This window comes from Nymphalis io, chromosome 9 (genome assembly GCF_905147045.1).
Source record: "Nymphalis io chromosome 9, ilAglIoxx1.1, whole genome shotgun sequence".
NCBI lineage: Eukaryota > Metazoa > Arthropoda > Insecta > Lepidoptera > Nymphalidae > Nymphalis > Nymphalis io.
The window spans coordinates 12,299,584-12,327,311 of NC_065896.1; the positions used below are offsets into that span (position 1 = coordinate 12,299,584).

General features: G+C 32.1%; 3 protein-coding genes and 1 long non-coding RNA gene across 4 annotated transcripts; 3 read left to right on the forward strand and 1 right to left on the reverse strand.

Annotated features, from left to right (window-relative positions):
• Positions 1 to 415: 415 nt before the first annotated feature.
• LOC126770514 (pyridoxal-dependent decarboxylase domain-containing protein 1) lies at positions 416 to 15,160 on the forward strand. Its single transcript, XM_050489931.1, has 15 exons — positions 416 to 563; positions 638 to 1,008; positions 3,969 to 4,075; positions 5,276 to 5,407; positions 5,815 to 6,029; positions 6,301 to 6,372; positions 6,920 to 6,979; positions 7,293 to 7,484; positions 8,008 to 8,052; positions 8,941 to 9,069; positions 9,679 to 9,904; positions 10,673 to 10,823; positions 11,385 to 11,506; positions 11,653 to 11,824; positions 12,330 to 15,160. The coding sequence occupies exons 1-15, from the start codon at positions 492 to 494 to the stop codon at positions 12,406 to 12,408; spliced, it is 2,145 nt and encodes a 714-aa protein (XP_050345888.1). The 5' UTR covers positions 416 to 491; the 3' UTR covers positions 12,409 to 15,160.
• Positions 15,161 to 18,183: 3,023 nt separating this feature from the next.
• On the forward strand, positions 18,184 to 19,861 carry LOC126770600 (lactosylceramide 4-alpha-galactosyltransferase-like). Its single transcript, XM_050490076.1, has 3 exons — positions 18,184 to 19,139; positions 19,246 to 19,373; positions 19,497 to 19,861. The coding sequence occupies exons 1-3, from the start codon at positions 18,436 to 18,438 to the stop codon at positions 19,718 to 19,720; spliced, it is 1,056 nt and encodes a 351-aa protein (XP_050346033.1). The 5' UTR covers positions 18,184 to 18,435; the 3' UTR covers positions 19,721 to 19,861.
• A 1,231-nt stretch (positions 19,862 to 21,092) lies between these two features.
• Positions 21,093 to 23,158, forward strand: LOC126770692 (uncharacterized). The gene is made up of 4 exons (XR_007669476.1): positions 21,093 to 21,453; positions 21,705 to 21,788; positions 22,375 to 22,589; positions 23,064 to 23,158. It is a non-coding gene; the product is annotated as an uncharacterized LOC126770692 (long non-coding RNA).
• A 450-nt stretch (positions 23,159 to 23,608) lies between these two features.
• On the reverse strand, positions 23,609 to 24,230 carry LOC126770677 (40S ribosomal protein S24). The gene is made up of 2 exons (XM_050490187.1): positions 24,099 to 24,230; positions 23,609 to 23,995 (listed from the first exon to the last, which is right to left on the reverse strand). Exons 1-2 carry the CDS (start codon positions 24,146 to 24,148, stop codon positions 23,647 to 23,649), a joined length of 399 nt encoding a protein of 132 aa, XP_050346144.1. The 5' UTR covers positions 24,149 to 24,230; the 3' UTR covers positions 23,609 to 23,646.
• Positions 24,231 to 27,728: the final 3,498 nt, after the last annotated feature.

The following is a 27,728-nucleotide window of genomic DNA, read 5'->3' on the forward strand; positions in this document are numbered from 1 at the left end:
AAATCACTAAGACAAATTAATTTTTATTTATTTAATGCTAATCTAAAAAAAACTTATTTAAGTGTCGTTTTTTTCCTTTTTGTCGCTTATTAGTTATTAGACATAATATAGCACTTTAAGTAAGTTTTATAAATACAATAATAAAGAGGCGCAAATATCCGTCTACTAAGCCAATCTAGATGACCGGTTGATTTCTTATGTATTCAATTAATGTTATTTATACAAAAATAATATATTTATATATCATATCATATAAATATTTTATTTATATATATATATTATGTATATATTATACTTACATATATATTTATATTGTTAAAACATACATAAAATTTAAATTTTTGAGTATCAAAAAAACAAACAATGATTATTGTGAATTTACGATTTAATCTGTGAAACTGTCACAACGTCAAAAGCAAAACATTGCATTAGTGTGACGTTTACAAATTCCTCTCGGAGTGTCGTAAATTTGCAAAAATTCGCCACGCAGCATGGGAGATGCGCCGGCTACAGAAATGGACTCTAATATACCTAGTCCCGAGAGCGATGTCCCTACTGAATTGGTAAAATAATCTTGCGTTGGTTTAGGTTTATATAATTTTTATTGATGTTGATAAAAGTGTATGGTTTTCGCTAGGACCGGCCTTTTGGGGGGCTGGAATTCCAGGTTTCTGAAGTAGTTGGAAGGCTAGAAGCCGGCGTTAATGCCCAAGATGTCGAAGAAGAGGAAAAAAAACCGGAAACTAGAAAAATTAGTACTGGATTTTTCGAACCAGAAGAAATGGCTATGGATGATATCTTAAAAGTTTTGGAAGATCTTGTTTTAAAAACTGATCCAAGTTGTGAGAGTATGGAGCCCCCATTATTACCGACTGATGCTGTAACGCGAGCAGCTATCTTGTCTCATAGCATATCCGCCTTATTTGCACGATTAGAAAGAAGTCATGCAGCCAGACTTGGCGCTCATATAGCGAGCGAAACAACGCGCTGGATGTCTCATATGTTCAGGTAATTAAAACCTATTTTTATTTTTTAATAAAATTGTCATAAAAATAATCATAAGATACAACTTAGGCATTTATTGTGAAAGTTTTTTTTTTCAAATAACTAGAGAACTGAGAAAGAAAGTTATTTTTATTATATATTTAAAAGTTTATACACTAGAATAATTATCACAATCTACTTTGTTAGCATATAAACATTTTACTACCAATAATCTTATCCAGATTTAATTGAAACTCAAGGTAATTGATAATAGTTGCCATAAAGTGATTGTGTGTTAAAATATACATAACAAATAATTTTATATTGTTAATAATCTTGTTATTTTTTATATTAAATTATTACTATTGTTTTTTTTTTTAATTTAAAAATCTCAAATGATTAAAATAAGAACCATGTTTCACAACCAAAAAATTGGATTAAAAATGGTTGTTTTATACTTATATTTAGACCTTTTGGCACATAGCATGAACTTTTAAAACTTATAACATTTTTTTATAAATGTGCTAATCAAACTATTTAAAAAAAATTTTAACATTATATTAAATTATTTCTTTTGTTCATTCATATTTAATCTCCACAAACCAAAAAAACATACCCATTACCCATTTTTTAAATTATTCGCTATATATATAATCATATACATTATGTTTTTTTATGTTATCAATGAATTTCAAATCAACTATTTTATAACAATATTTTTTATAAACTAAACAGTATTATATAATAGACATAACCACTTTCTCTGATGATTGCACACATATTGACTATTTTTAAATTTAAAGGATTAGTCACTCACACATACAATATGTGACTTGATAACAAATTCCATATATCCCGATACACTTTTGTAAAAATACATACAACTAAACATACATTAACTCATAGTAGTTAGGAACTAGACGGGGTTACAGATTGATGCATCAAATAAAACCTCCTGCATTGTTAGTTAGTCCATGAGATTGACAGCCTTGATCATAATCTGGTCATGCATCTTATATTGAAACTATAGATAAGCTATCGATATATAATCTTTAAAGTTAATTAAATCTATGCATACATCTTGAGAAAAGTAATTGGTAACATTTACAGACATCCTTAATTTGGTTGGATTTTTTTATCCGTGTAAATGATAATTTTTTCAACAAACAGATCATGATAATAACTGCACATATTTAATACACACATGGGTAATCATTTGAAGAATTTTTTTATTATAATTTATATTACAAGGGCATATGTTAATGTTACTTTTGTTAAATTATACTATCTGCATAACAATGAATGTAATGATAAAACATATACAATTTAAATGTATTTACAATTATCTGTTGTGTGCTTATTACATAGTTAAGCATATAACATATACAATCTCATTGATTTAGTTGTTAGTTTGGTATGGCTGTACATTATGAGGTCTTGGGCTCAAATTATACTGAAAACTATAATAAAAATATTTAACTATATAATATACAATAAAACAAAAATGAAACCTTTAAATTTGGTTAATTCTTTAGCGAAAAGTATATTTTTTAGTCTGTAGTTCGTACCGCCGCAAACCGCCCGGCTGAACGACCCATTGATTATAATCGCTGTTTTAAATTATTAATTGATTTCAATCATCTAAGTTCTGATTGTATTCCCTATGTATCAAGGCAATATTCTGACTTATTTTATAAACGCACACATTTATCTACAAAACGTAGGAACATTAAATTTGGAAGCGAATTCTGTATCGTACTGTAGCTCATTAATTGTTTCCTAATTTTACATTGCGCTCTTTATCAACTTCATGCCATCGATCTGTTCAAAGCGTCGATTTTAGGGCATCAATACAAATAAATGTAGCGCTACGTTTACCGCGCATAGTAGCAATTCGCTTTTATATAAAATAATAAAAAACATTATTGTTTTTATAACTATAAATAAGTGGAGATGGCCCAGTGGTACGAACGCGTGAAACTTAACCGATGAACGTGGGTTCAAACCCGGGCAAGCACCTCTGAATTTTCATGTGCTTAATTTCTGTTATAATTCGTGCTTTTCGGTGAAGGAAAACATCGTAAGAAAACCTGCATGTGTCTAATTTCATCGAAATTCTGCCACATGTGTATTCCACCAACCCGCATTAGAACAGCGTGGTGGAATAAGCTTCAAACCTTCTCCTCAAAAAGAGGAGAGGAGGCCTTTAGCCCAGCAGTGGGACATTCACAGGCTGTTACGGTTACGGTACGGTACGGTCTAATTTCATCGAAATTCTGCCACATGTGTATTTCACCAATCCGCATTGGAGCAGCGTGGTAGAATAAGCTACCTTCTCCTCAAAAAGGGAGAAGAGGCCTTAGCCCAGCAGTGGGACATTTACAGGCTGTTGCTGTAACATATGATTGCTAGGCTCGTAATTGGTTATAACTATCATAATGAGTTAATAATGAATATGCTCTACTTCGTATCGTCCAACTATATTCATAAACTGTTACACTTCATTCTTCACCCACATTTTTTGTTGTAAATGTGTACGTAAAAATGTATACAGTGCTTTTGTTTATCACAAACAAGTTTGTTGTTTTTACGGAGAGTGCGTACAGATGTTAGATGTCGTAATATCAGTTTCCCTTCTAGTAATGTTATGTTAAGACATCTTTCCCTAATTTATTTATCCGCATAGCTAAGGCGTGGAATGTTCCGTCTGTGTTTCTTAAAATTATTTTTCATTATATCATTGTATTGTAAAGAGTAAAAACCATTTCTAGGCAAGCGAGTTTCGTCTTAGACTCCATCCTCACTTACCATCACGGCAATCAAAAAAAATATAAATAACACAGTTATACAAGAATATATATTTTTTAATAATAAGAATACAAAGACCTGTTGCCGTCGGGACATGCTAATTAGACATTTTAAAATGGAAATTTGATTTGGGCGATTTTTGTACAAAAATAATACAAATATACTTTTTTTTACAGATTAACAGATTACAATGCATATTATCATCAAGAACAAATGGAGGGTCTCGTGCGAGTTACGAGGATGCTTTTGCATCACAGATACCCCCGATATCTCGAAGATGGAGGCAAGTGCAATGCATATATTTATTGTTAATTTTATCATAGAATCTAGTGATATGCGCCTGGATCTCTTGCCGTGAAATAACATCCGCTGAATTCTAATGTTTGATAAGGAAATTTTACTAAAGCGCGTTATACGTATACCGCTTTATCTGTTTATTCATTAACTCAACGTTTATCAATTCTAATCTATATAACTACATATATTCCGTCATTTTCCTTTGGCATACTTTACTTTATAGGTAGTTCCTAATTTCAGATTTTTTTTTATATAGAATAGGAAGGTGGACGAGCATATGGGCCACCTGATGGTAAGTAGTCACCAAACGCCCTTAGACATTGGCATTGTAAGAAATGTCAACCATCACTTATATAGCCAATGCGCCACCAATCTTGGGAACTAAGATTTTATGTCCCTTGTGCCTGTAATTACACTGGCTCACTCACCCTTCAAACCGGAACACAACAATATCAAGTATTGCTGTTTTGAAGTAGAATTTCTGATGAGTGGGTGGTACCTATCTTGCTTGCACAAAACCCTACCACCAGTAAAATATTACCCGTATTTCTCACTAGCTCCCCTTTGTGTAGTTGTTGAACTAATATCAAGCAGGTCTCATTTCCTTTAAACTACATTTATTTATCGTTTCATCTTCAATATACAAGATATTTTCTTTATATTAATTCTAATATTTTTTTTAGATTCAATTTTTGTATTGTTTTGAATTTTTCTTTAATTATATTATTTTTTTTACAATCAGTTTTGATATTTCACATATACTATATGACCTGTGACAGACACATTTTTTTTAAAACAATATTATGTTGTCGGCTTAGCCTCAATAGCCCAACGTTATACGGTCCGCCCAGCGGGCGTGAAATGTACTGGTTCGATAATGATGACTCATGACCCCTTCATGACCATTTTGTCTACAATCATTCTCTCTCCTAATCAGTAATTCCTTCAAAACAATGTTAGTTTTCTTTGTAATAGAAAGAAATTAATTAAATTGAAAAAAAAAATGTATTTTAATATTTTTTTATTTCAAGTATTTTTTTAGACAGCGACAGTTCGTGCTGCCAAAAGTCGCATTGGATGTTTTTTTTTTGGATTTAATATTAATATATATCACTTGTGCCGTGTTATTGTATATAAAACAATGCACAAATTTTTAAGTGTTTTAAATAGATATCGTTAATTTCAGCGTTGGCGTTTGCAAGCCGACTCCCATCTATATACAGTTGCGTAGCGAGTCCTCTGGGTGTGGTGCAACATCTCTGCAGGCAGCTTGGTCTGCCGCTCGCTTGTGTGAGACCTGTTCCAGTTTGTGCAGATGGTGAGTGCTTATTAACTGGCTTTCGAGTGCCGCGTGTTAAATGAGTTAGGTATAAAAAATATCCTATATTATTTCTCGTGATTCAAGCTTGCTTCATACAAAATGTCATTAAAAAATATTCACTAGTTTAGCCGTGAAAGCGTAACAGGCAGATAGAGTTACTTTCGAATTTAAATATCAGTACACTTTGATGTCGCTGCCGAGTGAAACATATAAATTACTATATAATTTAGTACGGCGGAAAAAGTATTAAAACAGTCTATCGCACTAACAAGAAATATTATCAAGAAAGAAACGCACGCTACTATAAGAGCAAGGATTTTAAATATATAAGAAAAAAACATATTAATAGACGAATTGAGAACCTCATTCTTTTTTGAAGTCGGTTAAAAAACAATCACATCCAGGTAAAGGTATGGATCTGGAGGCCCTGGAGCGGCTGTGCGCGGAGGACGCGGCGGCGGGGCGCACGCCGCTGCTGGTGCTGGGCGAGGTGGGCGGCCCCCCGCTGGGCCGCGGCTGCCCGCTGGGCGCGCTGGCGGCGCTGTGCGCGCGCACCAACACGCACCTGCACGTGCGCGGACACGCACTCGCGCTGCCCGCCGCCATGGGCCGGGACGAGGTGCGTCGCCCACATTAATACTTGCTATACATAAGTCAATCTAATTATACGAATCTTGACTACAAAATTAATATGACTTTTGTTTATGCATATTTATGGCCTGACATTTTTTTATAATGTAATAATTGATTTTTATAGCTTTTAATAATAAACTTGAATAGTTTACTTTATTTACAATGTAAAAGTGAAGTCAACTTTATAAATGTATATAAAAAGTTACAAAGTTAAATGACGTGAAATATACATGAATAAAATATTTTTATTATTGCAGACTTATAGCATAGCCGACTCGCTCACGTTAACGCCCGGACCTTGGTTCGGCGTTCCCGGCTTGCCGACTGTTGTATCCTTTCAAAATTACACTTTTTTTTTATTTAATATTTCATTGAAAATATCTGGACAAAAGTCGTCATGTTAACAGCTTGGAGCTCATTTCTCGAAACTAAAGTAGTAAAGTAACAAAATACTAATACATAAGATAATCTAAGCAAAATGTTTATTTGGTTTTGTTTGGCCAAATTATTTCTCTGCCAAATTTGTTTACAAGTTGCAAATAAATAATAAAAAGAGTTATATCAGAAGTATGTCATTATATATGTACATACGTCGCTTGATTGAGTAAAACTGGTGCAACGCTAGCTTTGCGTAGAGCGAGAGGAGAGAGGCGCCAGGTGGCAAGGGACGCTAAAATGACCAAAAACAATTTCCAGGGGGGTATATAAGTTTTGTTTGCATTGTTTGATTTTTATAAATGAAATTATTATTTATATAACATTAATTGTAATGCAATTTATGTGAAATGAAAGCGTCAATCCGTGGCCGCTGAGAGACAATCTCGCTCTATTCTTTTCTTTTAATTTGTTGAAATATTTTCTTAAAAATAATTACAGACATTTTACAAAATACCAGAACCGTTAACAGCAAACGAACACTCGAAAGGAGTGAATTCGGTGAGTTTATCGAATATTTTACTACTAACCATTTAGTCAGTAAAAGCAATACATTATTATACAAAAATAAAGTTAAACTATAATATTTCATTTATAGACCGTACTAGAGGGTTAGTTAGATACACGCAGAAAATAAAAAAAAATAACTATATTTTAAATTATTTAATAAAAAAATGTCATCAATGTATTTTTCAAACTCGTACAATTTAGACGTGAAAATATATACATAGAGCTGTTCGTTAAATCGCGACTTCAGGAGGAGAACGCTTATAGCAGTGGTTATACGAGTGGTAGTAACGTTGGGTCCCCGCAGTCGGGCAGCCGCGAGGGCGCGCTGGCGGCGCTGGCGGGGCTGTCGGCGGGCGGCGCGCGGCTGGGCGCGCTGCCGCTGTGGACGTGCGCGCGCGCGGCCGGCGCCGCCCGCCTGGCGCGCCGCCTCGCGCGCGCCTTCCGCGACGCGCGCGCCGCACGCGCGCTCGTCGCCAGCGCAGACCTCAAGATACTGGTGACTATTCCATTTCATTCTAGTGCTTTCTGTTAAAAGTCGAGACGGCCCAGTGGTAAGAACGCGTGAATTTTAACCGATGAACGTGGGTTCGAACCCGGGCAAGCACCTCTGAATTTTCATGTGCTTAATTTCTGTTTATAATTCATCTCGTGCTTTCCGGTGAAGGAAAACATCGTGAGGATGCATGTGTCGAATTTCATCGAAATTCTGCCACATATGTGTTTGTAACCAACCGCCAACCTATACTATAACAAAAAGTAAGTAACAGCCTGTAAATGTCTCACTGCTGGGCTAAAGGCCTCTTCCCTTTTTGAGGAGAAGGTTTGTAGCTTATTCCACCACACTACTCCAATCCAGGTTGGTGGAATATATAATTATTAATACTTGCTTAAATCCCTCTCAATGTTTACGAACAAAAGCGACCATTTTCTTTTGGTCCATTTTATCAGAAAAGTATCAGTTATATATCAAACTTTTTTTTGTTAACGGAATTATTTATACTTTTTTTTTTCATTTTCAGAGTGACAGACCTGGAGGTGACGAACCTCCCAACGTCGGTTTAGTTGTAAGTAATTAATTTATATTAAATAAACTTCATACATATAGTTATCCTTTCATATTGATATCTCAGTACGAAGAATTTATTTTATTTATAACAAAAAATCTGGTAATATGTTTTATTATTGACGAGCCAGTTGGCGTGGTTAGTGGATGCCTTTCACGCCGAAGGTTGTGGGTTCGATTCCCACCCAGGACAGATATTTGTGTGCATGAACATGTCTGTTTGTCCTGAGTCTGGGTGTAATTATCTATATAAGTATGTATTTACAAAAGAAAAATAGTATATGTAGTATATCAGTTGTCTGGTTTCCATAGTACAAGCTTGATTTGGGATCAGATGGCCGTGTGTGAATAATGTCCCAGGATATTATTATTATTATTTTATTTCATTTCGACCAACCAAACGGAAACTAATGTATGTGTTTACGCCGAACTAATATCGGGAGATCAAACGGTAAACGAAACTAAAGTAAAGCTTTCCTCTGTTCACACAACTATAATTTATTTAATCATTTTAATATAATCACTTCCAATACTATACATCAGTCGCGAATCTAAACATCGCGATTCAGGAATGTGACAGATTCAATCAACGCCATCTATCGTTGCCTAGTAGTAATATACGCTGTTATACACAAATGTGATGATGATTGAATGAAACCTCGAATTGATCTTTTTAAAAAAAGAACACCAAATCATACAAATTGATGTAAATGATTCACTCAATTACTCTTAAAAATTCAAATAACACAATCGAACACATTCAACACGAATGGTCAACCTTTCTGTCAAAAACAAAATGGCGGTTTTAAATAAGCGCGCGTATTTTGTTTTTTTTTTTTTAATAGTGCCTTTGTAGGACCATGAAATCTAACTATATTATTAATTTTAGGAAGCAGTTAGCCAAGCGTCAGCGTGTGTAGCCTTCCAATTCGCCCCACCGGATGTAGACAAACCGCCAGCGTATTACGATAAGCTAAATTCTTGGTTAGGACAAGTGTTACAAAGAGAGGCGGATATGGTGAGTTATTTATTGGATTAATCATTTACGGCCTTGCTTATTATTAAAGTTGTTTAGCGGGTGATTAATTAAACAATACATTGTCTTCTTTTTTTTAAATGTCAAATCGGTAATGACAGAAAGAGAGAAATCGATGTTCAACTAAACAGTCGTTAAGTTAGATCATTAGATTTGAATATTAAATTATTATGATTCATGTATATTTTTCCTAACTTAAGTTTGTCTGTTATAATTAAATATGAAATACAAATATGAAATAATTTTTTGCTTGATTCTTTTATATTTAGTAAATCTAGAGAAAATGGTTAGTAGATTATTTAATATTAATTAAAGGTCGTAGTCGTCGTACATTGATCGATGTAAATACTGAATGTATTAAAAATATTTAATTTCGATCACTTGAGTGATTTCTATGTCAAATTTTAATAAAATCCATCCATCCATATATATTAATTCTAATATATATGTGAGAAATTCGAACTCTATACCATAAATATAATATTAAGTAATGTAGTCGTAATCTGTTTATGAGCGATGAATATTTGTTGAACGTTAAAGAGATATGGTATGGTATGGTATGATATGATAAGGTGAAGCGTGGGTCGGCAGATCAGCATCGAGGTGTGCGAGACGGAGGCGCACGGCGTGGTGCTGCGCTACTGCCCGCTGGAGGGCGCGGCGGGCGCGGGCGCGGGCGGCGCGGGCGGCGCGTGGGCGGGCGCGCTGGACGCGCAGCTGGCCGTGCTGCGCGCCACCGTCGCGCTGCGCGAGCCCTTCCGCCGCCGCCTCGCCGACCACCCCACCCTGCGCCTCGTGCGCGTGCCCGGCTGGGCCGGTCAGTCACTCTACCCTTATATATACGTTTTATATACGTTACTGCTATTGGTCTGCCCGTCAGGCTTCCGCCCTTGGATGTGGAACTTCTAAAGTTGAGTGCCTAAGTGCACAGAGCGATCCAATCAACCGCCTTACGGTAACAGCTCGTGAATGTCCCACTGCTGGGCTAAGGCCTCCTCTCCCTTTTGGGCAGAAGGTTTGGAGCTTATTCCACCACACTGCTCCAATGCGGGTTGGTGGAAACCGCCTTACAATACGTCTTAGTTTCCAAGGTTACTTGGTGTCACATTGACGATGAAAGGAATGGTTAATATTATTTATAGCGCCAATTTTGTTTATTAATTATTTTTTTATAATAAATATTAATCATGTTACTTATTAAATTAAGTACATACATAAATAATTATATAATAATTTTATACATGCGATGTTTTTGTCTACATTTTAAATCTTATTATTTGTTGAATTGTTTAAAGTGTTTCAATTTTGTATTTTGTTAATTTTATAAATTCTATCGTGTTTTTTCTTTCTTTTCTTTTAATTTTTGAAACTAAAAATGTTTTATAACAATAGAGAAATGTCTCTTTTTTGTCGGGCGTTAGTAACCGCTTCACAGTATTATACTATTGCAGTTACTATCGTTCACATTTTGCTTCTGATCTTATCATGGTTTTAAATAAATTATTATTATTATTATAATGTCTATTAGCAATGGTGACCATTTCTAATTTAATAAAACAAGTGAATCTATTCTTTTTACATTCAGGTCTCGGTGGTGTTCGATACGTGCCTCCAGGGTGGGATGAGGCGTCCACTGAAGAGCTTAATTCTCTTAATCGACAGCTGGTCGAGACATTAAGGGCCACGGACGGTGCCTTCTCGTGTGGCGACGGCGACGACGGGATGGCTTGTGTTAGGTAAGTTTTATAAAAATATACGACCTTACTTATATATATATAATATATATATAAATATAATGTCAAATCAATAATGTCAGAAAGAGAGAGAAAACTGTCGCTAAGTAATGCTTAACCGACTTAACGATCGATAAATACTTTTTTTACTGTTAATAATTAATGAAATATAATTCAACAGCTAATTGTAGTTTATTAATTAAAAACACGTCTCACTGAATCGACTCACCGTCGACGATCAAATTACTTTAAAATGAAATGATTAAAGGAATGTATGCAATACTTTATATTTTATATATGTATGTGTTATGATAATATACAATATGAAATTAATCTTCTTAACGTACCAGGCTGTGTACCTTAATGATACCCTAAGATCAATTAACAAAACAAAGGAAGGCAACTGACATAATAATAATTAAAAATGTTGTATAATTCACATTTCAATCAAAGTGGAAAAAATTAAAAAAGGCAATAAAGAAAGTATTTATAATTTAATTTTATTTGAACTTTAATATACTTGAGAAGTGTTGATTCATAATACTTTATATATATTTCTTATAGATTTGGTATGGTAACAGCGGACACGGATGTGGACGAGCTGCTCGACTTAGTGATATCTGCGGGGAAGGACGTTGAAGAGAATTCTAAACAACTAACCGACATGACTGAAGTTTTAAAGAAAGGTATTTTTAAATTAATTTTTGAACAAACCATATAGCACTCGGCCGTATGTGGTCCTTCCCCTATGTCATGATATTACTAATGCAAAGCCAGACAAACGGTGTAAGGTGGTAAGTCGGCACGATGATGAAGTTCATTGGCCCCACAGGAATCAGCGCGGCGCAGGAGGAGCTGGCGCGCGAGGCGTGGCAGGAGGGGCTGCTGCGGCGCGTGCCCGTGGTGGGGCGCGTGGTGGCGTGGTGGGCGCCGCCCGCGCCGCCCGCCGGCCGCCGCCTGCTGCTGGCGCACGGCAAGCTGCAGACCACGGAGGACATCTACAGGTACTCGCCGCCCTATGAAACCTCTGCCGTGACTTTTAATGCTTTATTCATAGTACAGGTCGATTTACATTTGTCAGCGTGTTGCGTCGTAGACATATTACTCTACCTGCAGACGGCTGCCAGATAGACAGAAACCGTTACTGTAACTGAAATCGTAAAAAAGTGGGTTACGTTGAACTGATTTGATTCGTTTTGATGCAAAACATCCATTGGCGAGGTCTGGAGTTATCCTTGGTGGCAAACGGCATGACGGTCTCTAATGCCATCTTGCCCCTTCCCCGTCGCTGTTCTCTACTCCTTGTGTGTCATGCACACATGACGTATATTTAATATATTAATTAGATAAATATATTTATTTTATTATTGAATTAGAAGTACGCAAATTAAAATTATTAATTAAATAAAATTGTTAAATTTAAAGGGCTGTAGTCTTTATCTTCAAATGTTCGTCACCATGTGCCTGTTTTTGTAAACATTCTCTCATAACATATCTATTCTGTTGCAGACGCGTTCAAAAGAAAGAAAACGAAGAACCTGCGCGTGCGCATTCGCCCACGAGACAAAACAAACAGGAAGAGCAATAGCAGTTAACTCGTGAGTTAAAACTCACACATGAAGCTATTGTATAGCAACAAATAATAAACTTTATTGCTACGTAATAAAGTTAAAAGTATAATAACATTCTAAAAGTTTCAATGGTTAAATTTAAAGCTTCATTACAATACTTTTATGTATATAATTAAAGAATAGTCCACTGAGTGAATAAAGAAAAGTCAGCATTAATTGTATGCGATATACAAATAAATTATTTTAAGACAAACAATAAATTAGTATAACACGTGCCAAATGTCGAGAAAAGTGAAATTCTATAGAAAATTGTATAAAAAATATATATTGACAATTGATCGTTATGTTACCCAAGTATTAAGATTATAATTATGTTAGTTTTCCAACTAATCATATTTATTTGTTAGTCCGCCTTACGCAGGCAAAGGTAACTCGACAATGCAGCCTAGTGTCGGTCCTTTGAAAACTAAATTCAAACCAAAGATATGACAATAAAAAAATTAAGGATTTTCATATCATGCCTCAAGCGTTTATTTCTTTTCTGTTTATATCCAGTTTCGATTATATTTTCGAATTTTATTTGAATATTTCGGGCATGTTTGAAAACATTTATAAATGGCGGACTATCTCGTGGCATTTCATTGTGCATATCTGTTGCAATAATTAGAAATATCTTTAGAAATAAAACTTTGAGAACATAAATTTATTGAATACACATTCCTTTTACTTGAATAACATTATAACAACGCCTAAGCAAGCACAAAATCATATGATAGCATTAGAAACAAAGGTAACTTAATTTATTTATTCAAGATAATTTAAAATTTAATTAGTATTAGAAATCGTTTAAAAAAAATTTTTAAATGTTTATGCTGTCCATACTAACGTAACTCTTTATTGGCACGTGTTATACTTGCGTACATTTACTTATAAAGCTCCAGGAACTCACTGATATTGCTTGTATTTGTATATTTGATCAGATCAAGGATTTTTTTTTTAATAGAACGAATATATTTGACACAAAAAGAAAAATTAATTAAAAATCCACTTCATAACTACAAAAGTAAAATTCCTTTTTGAAATAAAGAATTCTTATTCACAAAAAACAACCTAATGTTGTTTTGTTATAAGTTGAAAATCCATTGCACATTGAATCATATTCACAAATTTTATTATTTCTTGTATAGGGCAAGTCCCATAGAAAATTAAGACTTACTACGTAGTAATAAAGCTTAAATTTGTTCAAATATTCTTGTTAATATATTTTGCCATGCCAAAACCATACGTATAAGTATGTTATATTGAAATAAATTATATAGTTTACATATTATTGTATTCTTATAGAATTATATGTGATGTAAGAAACAGCTATTGACTTCTTTTTCATATATTTTTAATTAAATATTCGGAATTTTCTTCAAATGTAAAGTATTATATTTTGTACTTTAATCTAGAATATGAATTATCACAATACATAGTTTTATTAGAAAACCAACCAAAAATTACCATTTAATACATGCATAGATAAAAAATACTACTGACATTCGTGTCCTGTCATTTTGGATGCCGCGTTAACGGTTTTGTATTTTGCTCGTAACTAAAATATTTGTAAAGGCCATTTCACAATTTTATCTTTGACAAAGTTGCTTCCCGAACTCCCGATTCACCAAACTTCCCGACTCTTAATGCAAAATTTTCTTTATAGAGGCTTATGGGTTATGTGTTTTTCATAATAAGTTAATCAATAAAAAAGTGCAATAATTATTTCGATACACTATTATCACAATGAATGTGTCGATTTAAAGACCATTCTAATGTTTGTTCTAATTCTCAATTATAATTAGATTCCGTTATCTTTTCGCACTATAGAGTAGCTAAAACGGTACACTTAGATAGTTGAGAATCGATTGAAATCTATTTTATTTATTTATTAAATCTTATTATTAGATATACAAATCGATCCGTATAAATATGACTCGCACATATAAAAAAAAAAAAAAAAAAAACAATAATTAATTATTCATATTTATCATAGCTTAAATAAATATACAATTTTCATTAGTTCATTATTCATACTGTTGAAAAATACAATACAATAATATACCGGTACAATGGAAAGTCTACATCGAATAACGCCAAAAGGTGAACACTAAGACATTTGAAAATATATATGTTCCTAAACAACACAAAATCTAAGTTGTGTCGTTTTGTCACATACCTAAAAAAATAATATGACAATATAACGGGGTCTAATTATATTATAATATATCGGTGATTTAAAAACTGTATTTATTGTAGCTTTTGTATTACAACAGAATATAAAATTAACATTAGTGTAATGTCCATAGTGAAATACAAAAATAATATAAGTAATTGTAAGTACTGCCTTAGTAATTATTAGAATTCAATGAAATAGTAATCCGATTAATTGAATTATTCATATTCATAAAAAAATATAATATTTCATTCCAAATATTTTTTTTTATTAAACAACTTATTTTAAAAGCTGAGTGCGTGACTTTTCAGTTTTGTATGTAATAGTTCTAAGCAACCATTATGTGCTAAAAGCACTTATAAAAACGCGAGTACTACAGCCGATCTCTTCACTCTTAGTGCGGTTGTATTCGCACACATACCTGCACTATAATAGCCTGGATAGTTAGCTAGTCTATGTTAAGAATGGTTTTCAAGGCCTGGAGAATTATAACTTTTAATATTTAAAAAAAACTAAAAACATATAATGAATTTAATCACTCAGTCTAATGCACAGACCAACGAAAATAATATTTAAAAAAAATACAAACAACTAGGCCCTTGATCACAAGTATGAACGTAAGTACTGCCAACACAAAAAATATAAAATAAAAATCAGTATTTATTAAAACGAATTAGAAAATAACCTAGTTATTTATTTTTAGGTTAATTCAGTATATTCCAAATAAACAAAATTTAGTTTAAAAAAAAAAACGGTGCGATAACATCTAATTCTAAGATAAAATAAGTGATACTTAGTGATTTTAATCTTTAGTATATTTAATTTTTATCTCAGGACACAATTTTAATTATAAAATGACTGTATTTTATATTAAATTACGTGAAAGTGTTTAGTTTTGGGCTAATATTACATTTATTGTAGACTAATTTACAATTTAATTTAAAATGTCTCTTAAGTTACTACTACTATATTTTGATAAGAAGCATATATATATATATATATATATATATATATATATATATATATATATATATATATATATATATATAGAGTCGCACTACCATTATAATTACAAACTATATACCAAAATGTTTAATTAAATGCTTCACTAATTAGTACAATGCATCATGAATGAATAGATTTGTAATTTCCACACAAACCTACTTATTACTTTAATTTATTTATAATAAAAACTTTTTCGACATTCAAAAAGGCAAATATGTCAGTTAAAGATCAAAATTGTTTATTTATCTTTACTCCTCTTATTGAAATTGGGTGTAAAATAATATGCGACATTTAGACTATTATTTTATTTTATTAGTTATTAATATATTATTTTAATCAAATATGCTTACTCCAAACCAGATAGTTTTAAAAATGATTTTTGTTTTATTACTTGCATTACAATACAATACAATTGTAAAACTATAACCTCTTTACTAATAAACGATGTACATTTACATTATATTTCATTCGAATGTGAAATTACTGATGCCAGAAAGAGAAAGTCAATGTCTAAATTAATCCAGTATGCAACCATTATTATTAAAGCCGTAAGTATATAGAGTAACACAGTAGTACAAATATGTATAAAGTTAATAATTTCAATAGAAAAATGTATTCAATTTTCCAATAATACTTATAATCCTTATTATTGGAAAAAGGTGTCATTTAAGAAAAAAAATGGTAATGTGTCGTAAATATTAATGTAACTATAATTTCCTATGTCAAGCAATAATTAAAAATATATAATTTAATTATTAACAAAATATTCGATTCATTAAGTTCATAAACAGAAATTAACAATAATAACTTATGACTTAGTTTCGCTTTAAAGTATATAGTTCCATAGAATATAATATACAAATAATTGTAATTTAAACACTTTAATTATATATATGATATATTTATTGTGATTTTTAATTTAAGTTTTAAAATAAAAACAAAGTTATGCAATGTTATGTCTAGTGTTTTATTTTTATAATTTATTTAATATAAAAAAAAAAATACGATTTAGCTTGAGCTTTATATTTAGTTGAAGGGATAAATTAGTAAAATTGCTAATATTAGTAAATTCCTTACAATGGGAATTACTATTATTCTAAAAAAAATACTATAATGAGCCGCGAGTGGATAGCTAGTGGAAGCCACTAAAATGCACACAAACTCAAATCACACAGTGAAAAACACTGTAATTATACAAAAATAAAAAAAATGTTTTATTTGATTTTGAGATATTTGCCGGCCTTCCCTAATTCTTGAATTGCTTATCATAATTAACAATATCTTAAGAAACACAATAAATTAAATAATAGAAAAACTATCAAGATTGCTTTGCTAATGCAATAGCGATACCGATCGAGTCGTAGTGCGTAAATACCAAATTTTGTAAAATGTTAGTTTGTGATAGGCCTCTTATCGTATCATTATTCGTAAACTTCTGCAGGCAATGTTAGCGTAGTATCTTTGTATAATTTATAACATACTAAAAGATGAGATGGCCTAGTGGTTAGAACGCGTGAATCTTACATCGGTTAAGATCAAACCCGTGGGTTCAAACCCGGGTTCAAGCACCACTGAATTTTCATGTGCTAAATTGTGATTAATGTGATTAAATTAAATCATCTCGTGCTTGACGGTGAAGGAAAACATCGTGAGGAAACCTGCATGTGTCTAAATTCATTGAAATTCTGCCAAATGTGTATTCCACCAACTCGCATTGGAGCAGCGTGGTGGAATAAGCTCTAAACCTTCTCCTCAAAAAGGGAGAGAAGGCCTTAGCCCAGCAGTGGGACATTAACAGTTACTGTACTGTATAACATACTTAGAGTACAGAAATTATCTAAGACATTTTTTTTAATAACTAATGATTTGAATATTTTAGCGGTTCAACGTCAAATCAAAATTTAATCTAAGAGTATCGGTTCTACCATTATTGTAAAATGTATTTTAAGTATTAAATAAAAATATTTTTAGTGCAAAATATATTCTTAGGCGTCATTTAAAATATTTGATTCTGCTATGCTAAGTAGCGAAATAATATTCTGTCAATGTCACGTCATTGAAATATTTAAGCTCTCATTTGATAGAACGTCAATAATTCTGCGACTGTCAATACCGCGCACCGCGCATGCGGCCAACAACTATCACGTTGGCCCAAGTAATAAAATATTTAACTTCAAAATTAATTTGAAAACTATGTTACCTTTACTAAATACACACTCCTTATGTTGTATTTTTATCATTGCAGCATTTCGTGACGCTTCACCCGCGGAAATATGTTTAATTAAAAAAATCCCAAATTATTTTCTTATATCGCCTTTATGCTACGAAAAAAAAGTCTGTCAGTCAGCTGAGCAGTCAATACAGTTATAAGCTGCACAGACACTACTTTTACTACCTTATACCTATTGCTTCGTCCGCTTATATTATAGTTAATCATGGAGTAATTATTTCGTACCATTTATTTTAATTTTTATATGACCAACTGTTGATTCCCGCCATGTTCAATGTCTTAATCCACATCAAATACCTAAACGCTATAGATATATCATAGACACAACTTGTTACACGGTTGCGAGTTGACGCCTTCGTGATTTTGGCGAGCGTTTATCTGTATTTAACATATTTATACAATTAATTTCTAAAAATGACAGTAAGAGAATTGTTTCAATATCACGTGAATATTACTTGGCGAGATGGATTGTGTGATTTTTAACATTTCTTAAAAAAATAAATGTATGCGGCTTATAAACACTATCAAACAGATAAACAATAATTATTCTCGTTAATATTTTGTTTTAAACTTGTTTGATAAATTTTATGACTGATGACTTGGCTTCGAAATAAAACTATTAGTACTATGAATGTAAGAAGATTATTCAAAAGAACTAGACAAAAAGTATTACTTTTTATATTGACAACAATATCTGGCATACTATTCTTGTGTACGGGCATGGCGACAGTATTTTTTTGGGGTCCGTCAGTCGACATATCATGTTACCTTCTCTACAACAATTATTCTTTGCCAATGTTAAGAGAAAATGAATCTTTACCAGTTAGATCTATATTTTTTATTGAACCATCATGTGTTAGTAATTTGACATCAAGACAATCTTGTGCTATTGAATCAGCTGCTAAATCGAACCCGAATTGGCAGATCAATGTCATATTTTCAGGAATGTCTTTTCAGACAGCACATAATCTCACACAGTTTAAGAAATCGAAGAACATAAAATTCTGGAAAATTAACATCGAAGAATTTACAAAGGAGACACTGTTTGAAGAATTGGTAACTAGTGGTATTTTGAAAAGATGTCTGTGGGGCGTCGAACGGACGCAGGACGTATTGAAATATTTAATGTTACGAAAATGGGGTGGAATACATATTGACTTAGATATGATTGTAGCGAGATCTTTTGGATCGTTAGCTAGGAATTGGGCAACACGAGAAAATGAGGAAGAAATGGCTGATGGGATTATTGGACTTTCCCAAGACAGAATAGGAACACTTGTTGCTGAATCTGCCATACGGTATATACTGTGGTCACTTCCATATTAAATTTTTATTATATGTCAAACTCATTAACGATAACTGAAATAGTTAAATATTTTAATTTTTTCGTCTATTTTTTCTTAGAAATATCAAATCAAATTATAAAAGCAGAAATTGGTGTAAAACCCGACGTCTACAAGTAATAAATGGAATTCTTCAAGGCCTATGTTCGACGACCGATACAAAATTTATGTCTTCAATAACTTGCAATGGTAATTATAATAAACTTGCAATGGTAATGGTATTATATCAATATTTTTAAAAGTACTTTACTCGTATTTTTGACCACAGAAAAGAATTCGCGGAATATTGTTAATCGATGTACTTTTTTTCAGGTTTCGAAGTATACGGATCACAGTTCTTCTATCCTATTTTACAGAAGAGTTCCCGGGATTTTTTTACACCCGGCGAAATAAGAAACCATAATGCTTATACTTACTACCTCGGGGGACATGATACTAAAGGGTACAAGGCGAAAAAAACTTCGCCTTTTACCAGATTGGCAAAAAAATATTGTCCTAAAACTTATGTCCTATACAAAAATCAATTTGGCTCATAATATGTAAATGGATTGATAATTTTTCTAACTATTATTATAAAATGACACTGAATTAACGAGTTAATATATAAGCTAGTACCAGAAAAGATATAATCTAAGATAAAATGTACATAAGCATTTTCCTTCTGAATAAAACATTAAACAAACAAAATATGTTATTTTTTTTAAATAGGTAGACAATTGTATATATAAAGTATGTAGGGCGATGTCTTGTAGGCCTAAGCAAAAATTCGGAGCTGTTTAAATAATAACTTACTATTCTGTTAGTGTAGTTAGTGTTATACAGTAATTTGAAACAAGCTTTTCACCATTCTCCTGACACTTCGAAACGACAAGTCATTTTTGTTTATTCATTTCAGTCATATTATGAATGAGTCATATTCCAAGGGGTAAACAATATGAATATATTGCGATGAATTGAGGATGAGGAAAGGAGAACGGTGCGGATCTAAGTCAATTATTCCAACTTTTTTCTAATCTGTAATTTGTTATTCATATTATTTTATCTGTGCAGTGTGTTCTATATTTGACAATGAGTTAATGAATAAGTGATTATAGCAAAATGATTTCAACAAAATTACGAAAATAATAATAAACATTAGACTACTAGTTAAATGAAAATATATTTTATTTTAGTAAAATATAACTACCAACGCTGTATATTAGTATTATTGTAATATTTATTAGTAATCTTATGTTATAAATTCTATATAACTATGGCAATGATAATTTCATCTATAAAAGTAACTATTGATGAACATACTTAATAAAAAATAACTAAAAAAACTGAAGTCACTTAAAATTCTTAATATGAAAGAGAAAATAAAAGCGGCCAAATTAGATTTATTGTTATCTTATGTTGTCGAAACATTTAACTTAATAAATTCGTTTTTGAAAAATCTTCATCAAACTAAGTAATTGTAGATTTTCTTGATACATGTAGATTATGTTTAAAAACCCTGTAGAAAAAATATTTTCGATTCCAAAACAGATGATATTATTGCCGAAAAAATTATATGAAATATTGAGGTTTGCACATAGCAATGGTATTTTCTTGTATATTGTTTTTTTTTATTATATCTAGGAGGCCAATGGATCTATACGATTGGATCCTTTCCAATAATCTAGTATTGAGTTAAAAAAAGTAACTTTTTACTGTTAATATCAAAAATGAAAGTTATGTTCAAAAATGAAATTTATGCTTCTAATGCTTTTTAATACACTGGCTTACTCACCATTTGAAATTAGAACAGGAAAATACGATAATACATTGATACTTACTTATATTATACCACTGGATGACCACCAGGTCTTGCACATAGCCTTACTATGACAGTAATATTAATTTTTGTACCTGATGTAATAATCTAAACATTAAATTGAAAGAAAAAATAAATAATTTATTGATAAATTATAAAAAAAATTATCTGTAATAAAACTTTCTTTGTATGAATCATATAAAAACAAGTTCATGCATTTTTGTCAGATACATAAGTTATACATTGAGTTTCCCAGGGAATAGATGAAAACTATTTCAATATACAAAAATTGGGTGTGAACATCTTAGGTGTTATATAATATCTCTAGGTCTGCAGATAGATAAAGACAATGTCAATCCACAAAACATCTGTAACTCTTGCAAGACTATAATCCTGCAAGCAATTTAGTTAAAGCAGACTGCTGGAACTATCTAGAATTAACTAGTGGAGGAGTACAACAGGAGATGGAAATGTGTAATGCTTCTGAAAGATTTAATATGCAATTATAAAAACTGTATTTTTAAAATTTTAACGTTATTAATTATTCACCTAGGCTAGCAGTTATTGCAGCTATTGAAACAAACAATATTTGGCTATATTTAATTTTTTTTCTATCTATTGGGCTATCATGTGCCTTTTGTAATTTTTACCTTTTACAATGAATAAGATGCCTTGAGTAATAATCTGCAAAGAAACTTGTATTTGAATTAAGTTTATTATTTCAGTTTCCAACACAAATATGATGCTTGAACAGGATTCATTAAGCAATCAAGTCATGGAGCAAATTTCAGGGTATATTTAATGATGAGGTGTGTAAGAAATAAATTTGTATAACAATTGTTGTTCTCAAAATTTTATAGGCCTCCATAACATGGATGGTTTAAGAGGATGGAATGGTCTAGAAACATACAGCACAAATAAATGAACATATATTTGTGATCTTATTATTAATACAGTAATTTAAACTCAAACTTAAAATTTTTTTACTACAGGAGTTACTTGAACATTAAAAGCAACACACAATATATATATATATATAATGAAACAAAAAAATTCAAATTCATTTCAACAATTCATTGATGGTTATATATGTGGTAATGAATTCAAAATTATGTCTCTGCTGAACAGGCATAGCTATATATTAGTCTTTTTTTATTTATGAAAATGTTACAAAAATTAACTTAATTATTTTTTTTCGTTGGACTAGTAGTTAGTAAGACTGCAAAGCATTAGGCCAGGGGTTCGAATCCCGGGTTCCATGCACAGACTGAACACTTTATTTTTACACAAGTATATGAATATGATTTGTGCTCATAACTACAATAAAAGCAGTGGGATGTCATACACAGAATTTAGGATCACTAAAATAAAATATATTTAGACTGATTCACTCAGGTGGACTACATCACTCTTGTGTGCAATGTCCATACCGCGCCCGCACATGCTACGATCTGCTGGTACACGAGAGAACTCACATTGGAGCTCGGCTGCTGCTCTGTGGACGATGTCCAACCACCTATAGCAACCCTTACAACCTCACCTCACACAACTGAACTCACCAATGCAAAGCCTCTTTATTGCACAATTTATGGAAAAGTTTTCTCTACAAGGTATGTTACGATAATTTGAATATTTTTCTTTTTCCACTAACAAATTAAAGCTTGATTGTCTGCATTTATAACATAATAAAGAAAAATTCATTTTATTGTTAAAAATAAGATAAGTAAGTTTTAAAAAGTTTTTTTTTTTTTATATAGAATAGGAAGGCCGACGAGCATATGGGCCACCTGATGGTAAGTGATCACCAACGCCATAGACATTAGCATTGTAAGAAATGTTAAACATCGCTTACATAGCCAATGCGCCACCAACCTTGGGAACTAAGATGTTATGTCCCTTGTGCCTGTAATTACACTGGCTAACTCACCCTTCAAATCAGAACACAACAATACCAAGTACTGCTGTTTTGCGGTAGAATATCTGATGAGTGGGTGGTACCTACCCAGACGAGCTTGCACAGAGCCCTACCACCAGTAAATAAATAACTTTGAATTTCATATTTATTGGATTTGGTTTTGTTTCAGAAAGTTGATTCGCTGACATGAGCTCAAATTTCATAATAGACCTAAAATGGGTATCACACCAAGATTTATGAAGCTGGACATCAGGAATTAACTAGGCTGAAATAATTACTTAATAAATAATTATTAACATATTGAATTGTAATGAGTTTCTTTTAAATATCAATCATAAAACATATTTTACTAAGCCTTGGGTGCTTGGGCAGGGTAATTGAAATACTGTGTAGGCTTGTTACTATTATAGCAAAAATTACAAGTATGAAATTAACCTTTTGCCAAGTCAATATTTTTAATGAGTATACTCTGTGAAATAACTAAATGTTAATTGACACTCTTATCTTGATTTAAAATGTCCTGTTGCACATCGAAATTCTTCACAATAAAAATAAAATAATTTAAGCAGTAACTTATCCATTATTTTTTTTTATGATATAAAAATGAAAATATTGATTGAAATTACATATAACCTAGCAATATGTTTAGTAATTATTCTACAAAATTAAAGTCAAAATAGTTACATCTCAGGAGGTGTAAATACAAACACGATATGTAGTTTTTTCTTTATTTACTTACAAATATAAACAGATTACTTCTTGGCGCCGGCTCCCACCTTGGATTTCTTTGTACCACGCACCTTCTTCATTCTGTTCTTACGTTCCTTACGCTGTTTGCATGTTGGCCTCTTCTTCTCATACAATCCGTGGCGCGTTAGTCTGTGCTTAGGCTCAAACTTCTTAGCCAAGTCCAGGGTATCGTATATTAAGGCGAAACCGGTCGATTTGCCACCTCCGAAGTTTGTTTTAAAGCCGAATACGAACACGACATCAGGTGTCACCTTGTACATTTTTGCGAGCTTTTCACGGATTTCAGTTTTGCTAACAGTCGGTTTGCCCGGGTGGAGGACATCACAAACCATCTGCTTGCGCGCCAACAACCTGGAATATCACAAAAGTTGTCACACATAACCTGTCATAGTTGCGACGGATCATTTCGCATATCACATGTTTCTTCGAAAAATCCAATGGTATGCACAGTTACCTGTTGGTCATAAATTTTCGAGTGCGAATAGTCGCTGTTCCTTCACTCATTTTGGATTATTTTAGAGAATTCGGCGCGATACACGCACGTGTCTCTAACAACTTCACCAGGAAAAAGAACGTGCCAGTGTTGCTGTAAGCAATTTTAAATTGAATACCACAAAAATATTTTATAATATTTATTATTGTTAAATAATTTGTTTTTACCTAACTATTTTAGAATTCAATATAATTACATTACTTGACTATTGTTTAAATTAAATTGATTAACTAAATATTTTTTGCATGAATTTTATTAGTGTACAATTTTTTATACTAGAAATGCATTGAAAAAAATTAATATAATAAATATCAGCTTAAAATTTACTTTTTAATCATTCTTTTTTCGAATATGCATGAAAATAACCGAAATAAAACTCTTATTTTTGAAATACGGTTATTATGAAATGTACTTAAAAAATACTTTTTTTGTCTGTGATAGTTATATATATATAGATAGGGTTAGGTTAGGTTTTTTTTAACGTAGTGGAAAAGGTACAAAAAAAAAGGTTAGGTTACGTAGGTAAATATTCATTGAAAAAAATTAATATAATAAATATCAGCTTCAATTTTACTTTTTAATTTTCCTTTTTTTTTGAATATACATGAAAATGAAAATAACCAAAATAAAACGATTATTTTCGAAATACGGTTATTTCTTAATAATTGTGCTGAAAAAATTAGCTTTTTTTGTTAGGTTTATTTTGTGTTATAAATTTTAAATGTAAATATTTATACTGTTTCGACCACATAGTCGTTATAGTATTATGTACTGTGTAGCGTAAGAGTTATAGCTACTAACCCCTTTTTTACGCAGTGGAAGCCTTCAGATAGGTACCCACCCCCTTAGGGGGGGGGACCGGGTTATGTCGGGTTCTTATCCTCTAAAACCACTGCGATGGTCGTCCTCGACACGGATCGGAGCGGCTGCCATCATGTTGATATAACGCATCCGCGGCCCCTCCCGCGCTGTGCTCCGTTTGTGGCTCGGCGAAGCTATCCACAGGGGTGAAGGTAATCTTGCCCCCCAAACTCCTCGCCAGTGAGTACGGCAGCGCGAGGCCATCCCGGCTACCGTCCTCCTCAGGGCCGTCTAGCTCCTAACTAACCCGTACCAAACCTAACCGTTCAATCAAATGCAGTAAACGGAGTTGTATTTTATAATAATTATTATATGGGGCAAAATAATAAATTAATAATCTTTATAATGTTTCAGTATGGTCTTAATGAATATTAATTAGCCTCAGACAAAAGAATGAAATTTAAAAATGCTAACTATAGACTTAGCGTGACGTTAGTTGTATGTAAAAGTGACATTTTTAACAAAACATAATATTGAAATTATACATTTTCTAGGTCACTACGTTATAAATTCTCTTGGGACGAAACAAATCGGGTAAAAGGTTACCATAATGATGGTATTAACATTTACTTTCGCAATCTTTTTCAAACATATCTTTTATATTCTAAATTATAACAATATATATTCGCTCTAACATAGCTAATATTAAATTGAACTATATTGCTAATGCAATTTTGCAGGCGTTATTATTACAATGTCCACTGGCAATGGGATTATTACTATAAAAGTTATACAGGCGTTGCAAAATTGCAAAGCAAATATTGATTTTGAAATATGAAAGCACTTAAAGTAATTATGTTGTTCATACTTATACATATTACATAATGACTTGTTAGGAGTAGTCAGTTAATGTTAAACGTTTTATCAAGATTATTTAAGCCTTTAATAATTTCAATAAATTGAATTTGACGGGAGGAAACCTTTCTGGATTTGTAAAGTGTTTTTATGTTTATTTTTCATACCAAAAATAATACATATACATGGGAACATAAGAAAACTAGATTTTTCAATAGAATCTTTCCACCATCTTTCATTATTTCCACCTCGTGTAGCTATCGTTATCGTCCTGTCATAGTGTCAAGTGCATTTGACGTCAATAGCTTTAAATAAACTAAAACCCATTGCGGAATAAATAATAAATGTTAAATCAATGCTCCGTTCTACATATACTTAGCCTAGAGTAGGTTTCATTTTAGTATGATCAGTTTAGGTATGTTTACCGCGGTTGTGTTCGATAAAAGCCAGATTACCTTTCGGCCAGATATAAAGGCTTGGACGCCCTGAGATAAAACAACGTCGAGATGTTTTGTTTTTAAATATATCATATTGTGGAGGCCTTTGAGCTAAGCTTGTTCTCTTCAAAATCCGATCCTGTTTCCGGAATTGTGAACTAACGAAGGTGGCGGTACCCTAATGGATGCGGAAGGTGGAGAACCAGGAGCATTAGTTCATTGGATTTTGTTATTGAATCTTTTTCCGTGAAAGCAAGTAGGTGTGTAATATTAGAAAACAAAGCAACGTAGCATGTGGTTTCATATTGGTTAAGTAATATGACCTTAGAAGATTTCTTTTAAGGTCACAGGTAGTGATATAATAGACAGTATTAATCTATGTACATCAAATGCATGCTTAAATAGTTATGACTGGCTGACTGGCTGACATATCAACGCTCAGTCCAAATTCTATGGTCTAGCACCATAATTTTTTTATACAAGTTCCTTTTACACTTTAGATTAGCACTAAGGAAGGATTTCTGAAAATATAACCCGTAGAATGATTTTTATTTTATTTTCGTTTGTTTTAATAACAAACGCTATAATATTTCCTTCACTATTTTTATTTAATCTTTTGAACCTTTATCGATAGTCGTTGTATTACTATCACGTCTAAGTCTTTAGTCTTGTTTATCTTCCAATTCACTATATATATAAATTATATCATCATAATATTTGGAAAAACAATATATTTAATTAATCTTTTTCATACCTATTATTTCCATCTCTTAAAAATGACGAACTTCCATACAAAGTTTCTCTGCTTATCTTATGTTTCTTCCTCTTAAGTAACGAATTTTCATTAAAGATTTCATTCCTCATTTAGGGGATGAATTTTTGAAAATTGTTTTTTAGTGCTCATCTTCCATATGGAATTTATGTACAAAATTTTATCCCGTTATACTCTTAATAGCGCTTTAGGCTGTGTTTTATGAAATTTCAAAAGAAGATAATTAATATTCAAACACACACTAATTACTCCTGTTACTCGCCTGCATAGTCAGTAACTCTTTTGTGGGGCTCTGAATACGATTCTACAACAGGATCCCTGAAAGCTTTCAAAATACCTCAGTTGCTAAATTAAAAAAAATGCAAACGAAAGCTTGTGTGCTAAAGGTTATTATACAATTAATTAATTTATGGATAGCACCTTGGGAATGACACGATAGCCTCCTGGTTTTTTTTCTACACTGAAAATTTGTAAACGAAACATGATATAAAAAAACCCGCTGAGTTCCTTTCGCCGGTTCTTCTCAGGGCTGGGTGGTAGATAGATCCGAATCGGCGGAAGATTCTAGTTTGACTACCAATAAGTACCAATGCTAGAAGCATTACACTTACCTATTACGTGTTGAATAAAGTAATTTGATTTGATTTATTATTTAAAAAATAATAGTAATTTTGATTTCTATATACTAAGTAAAGTCCTCAATGTAAATAATATTTATGTATCATT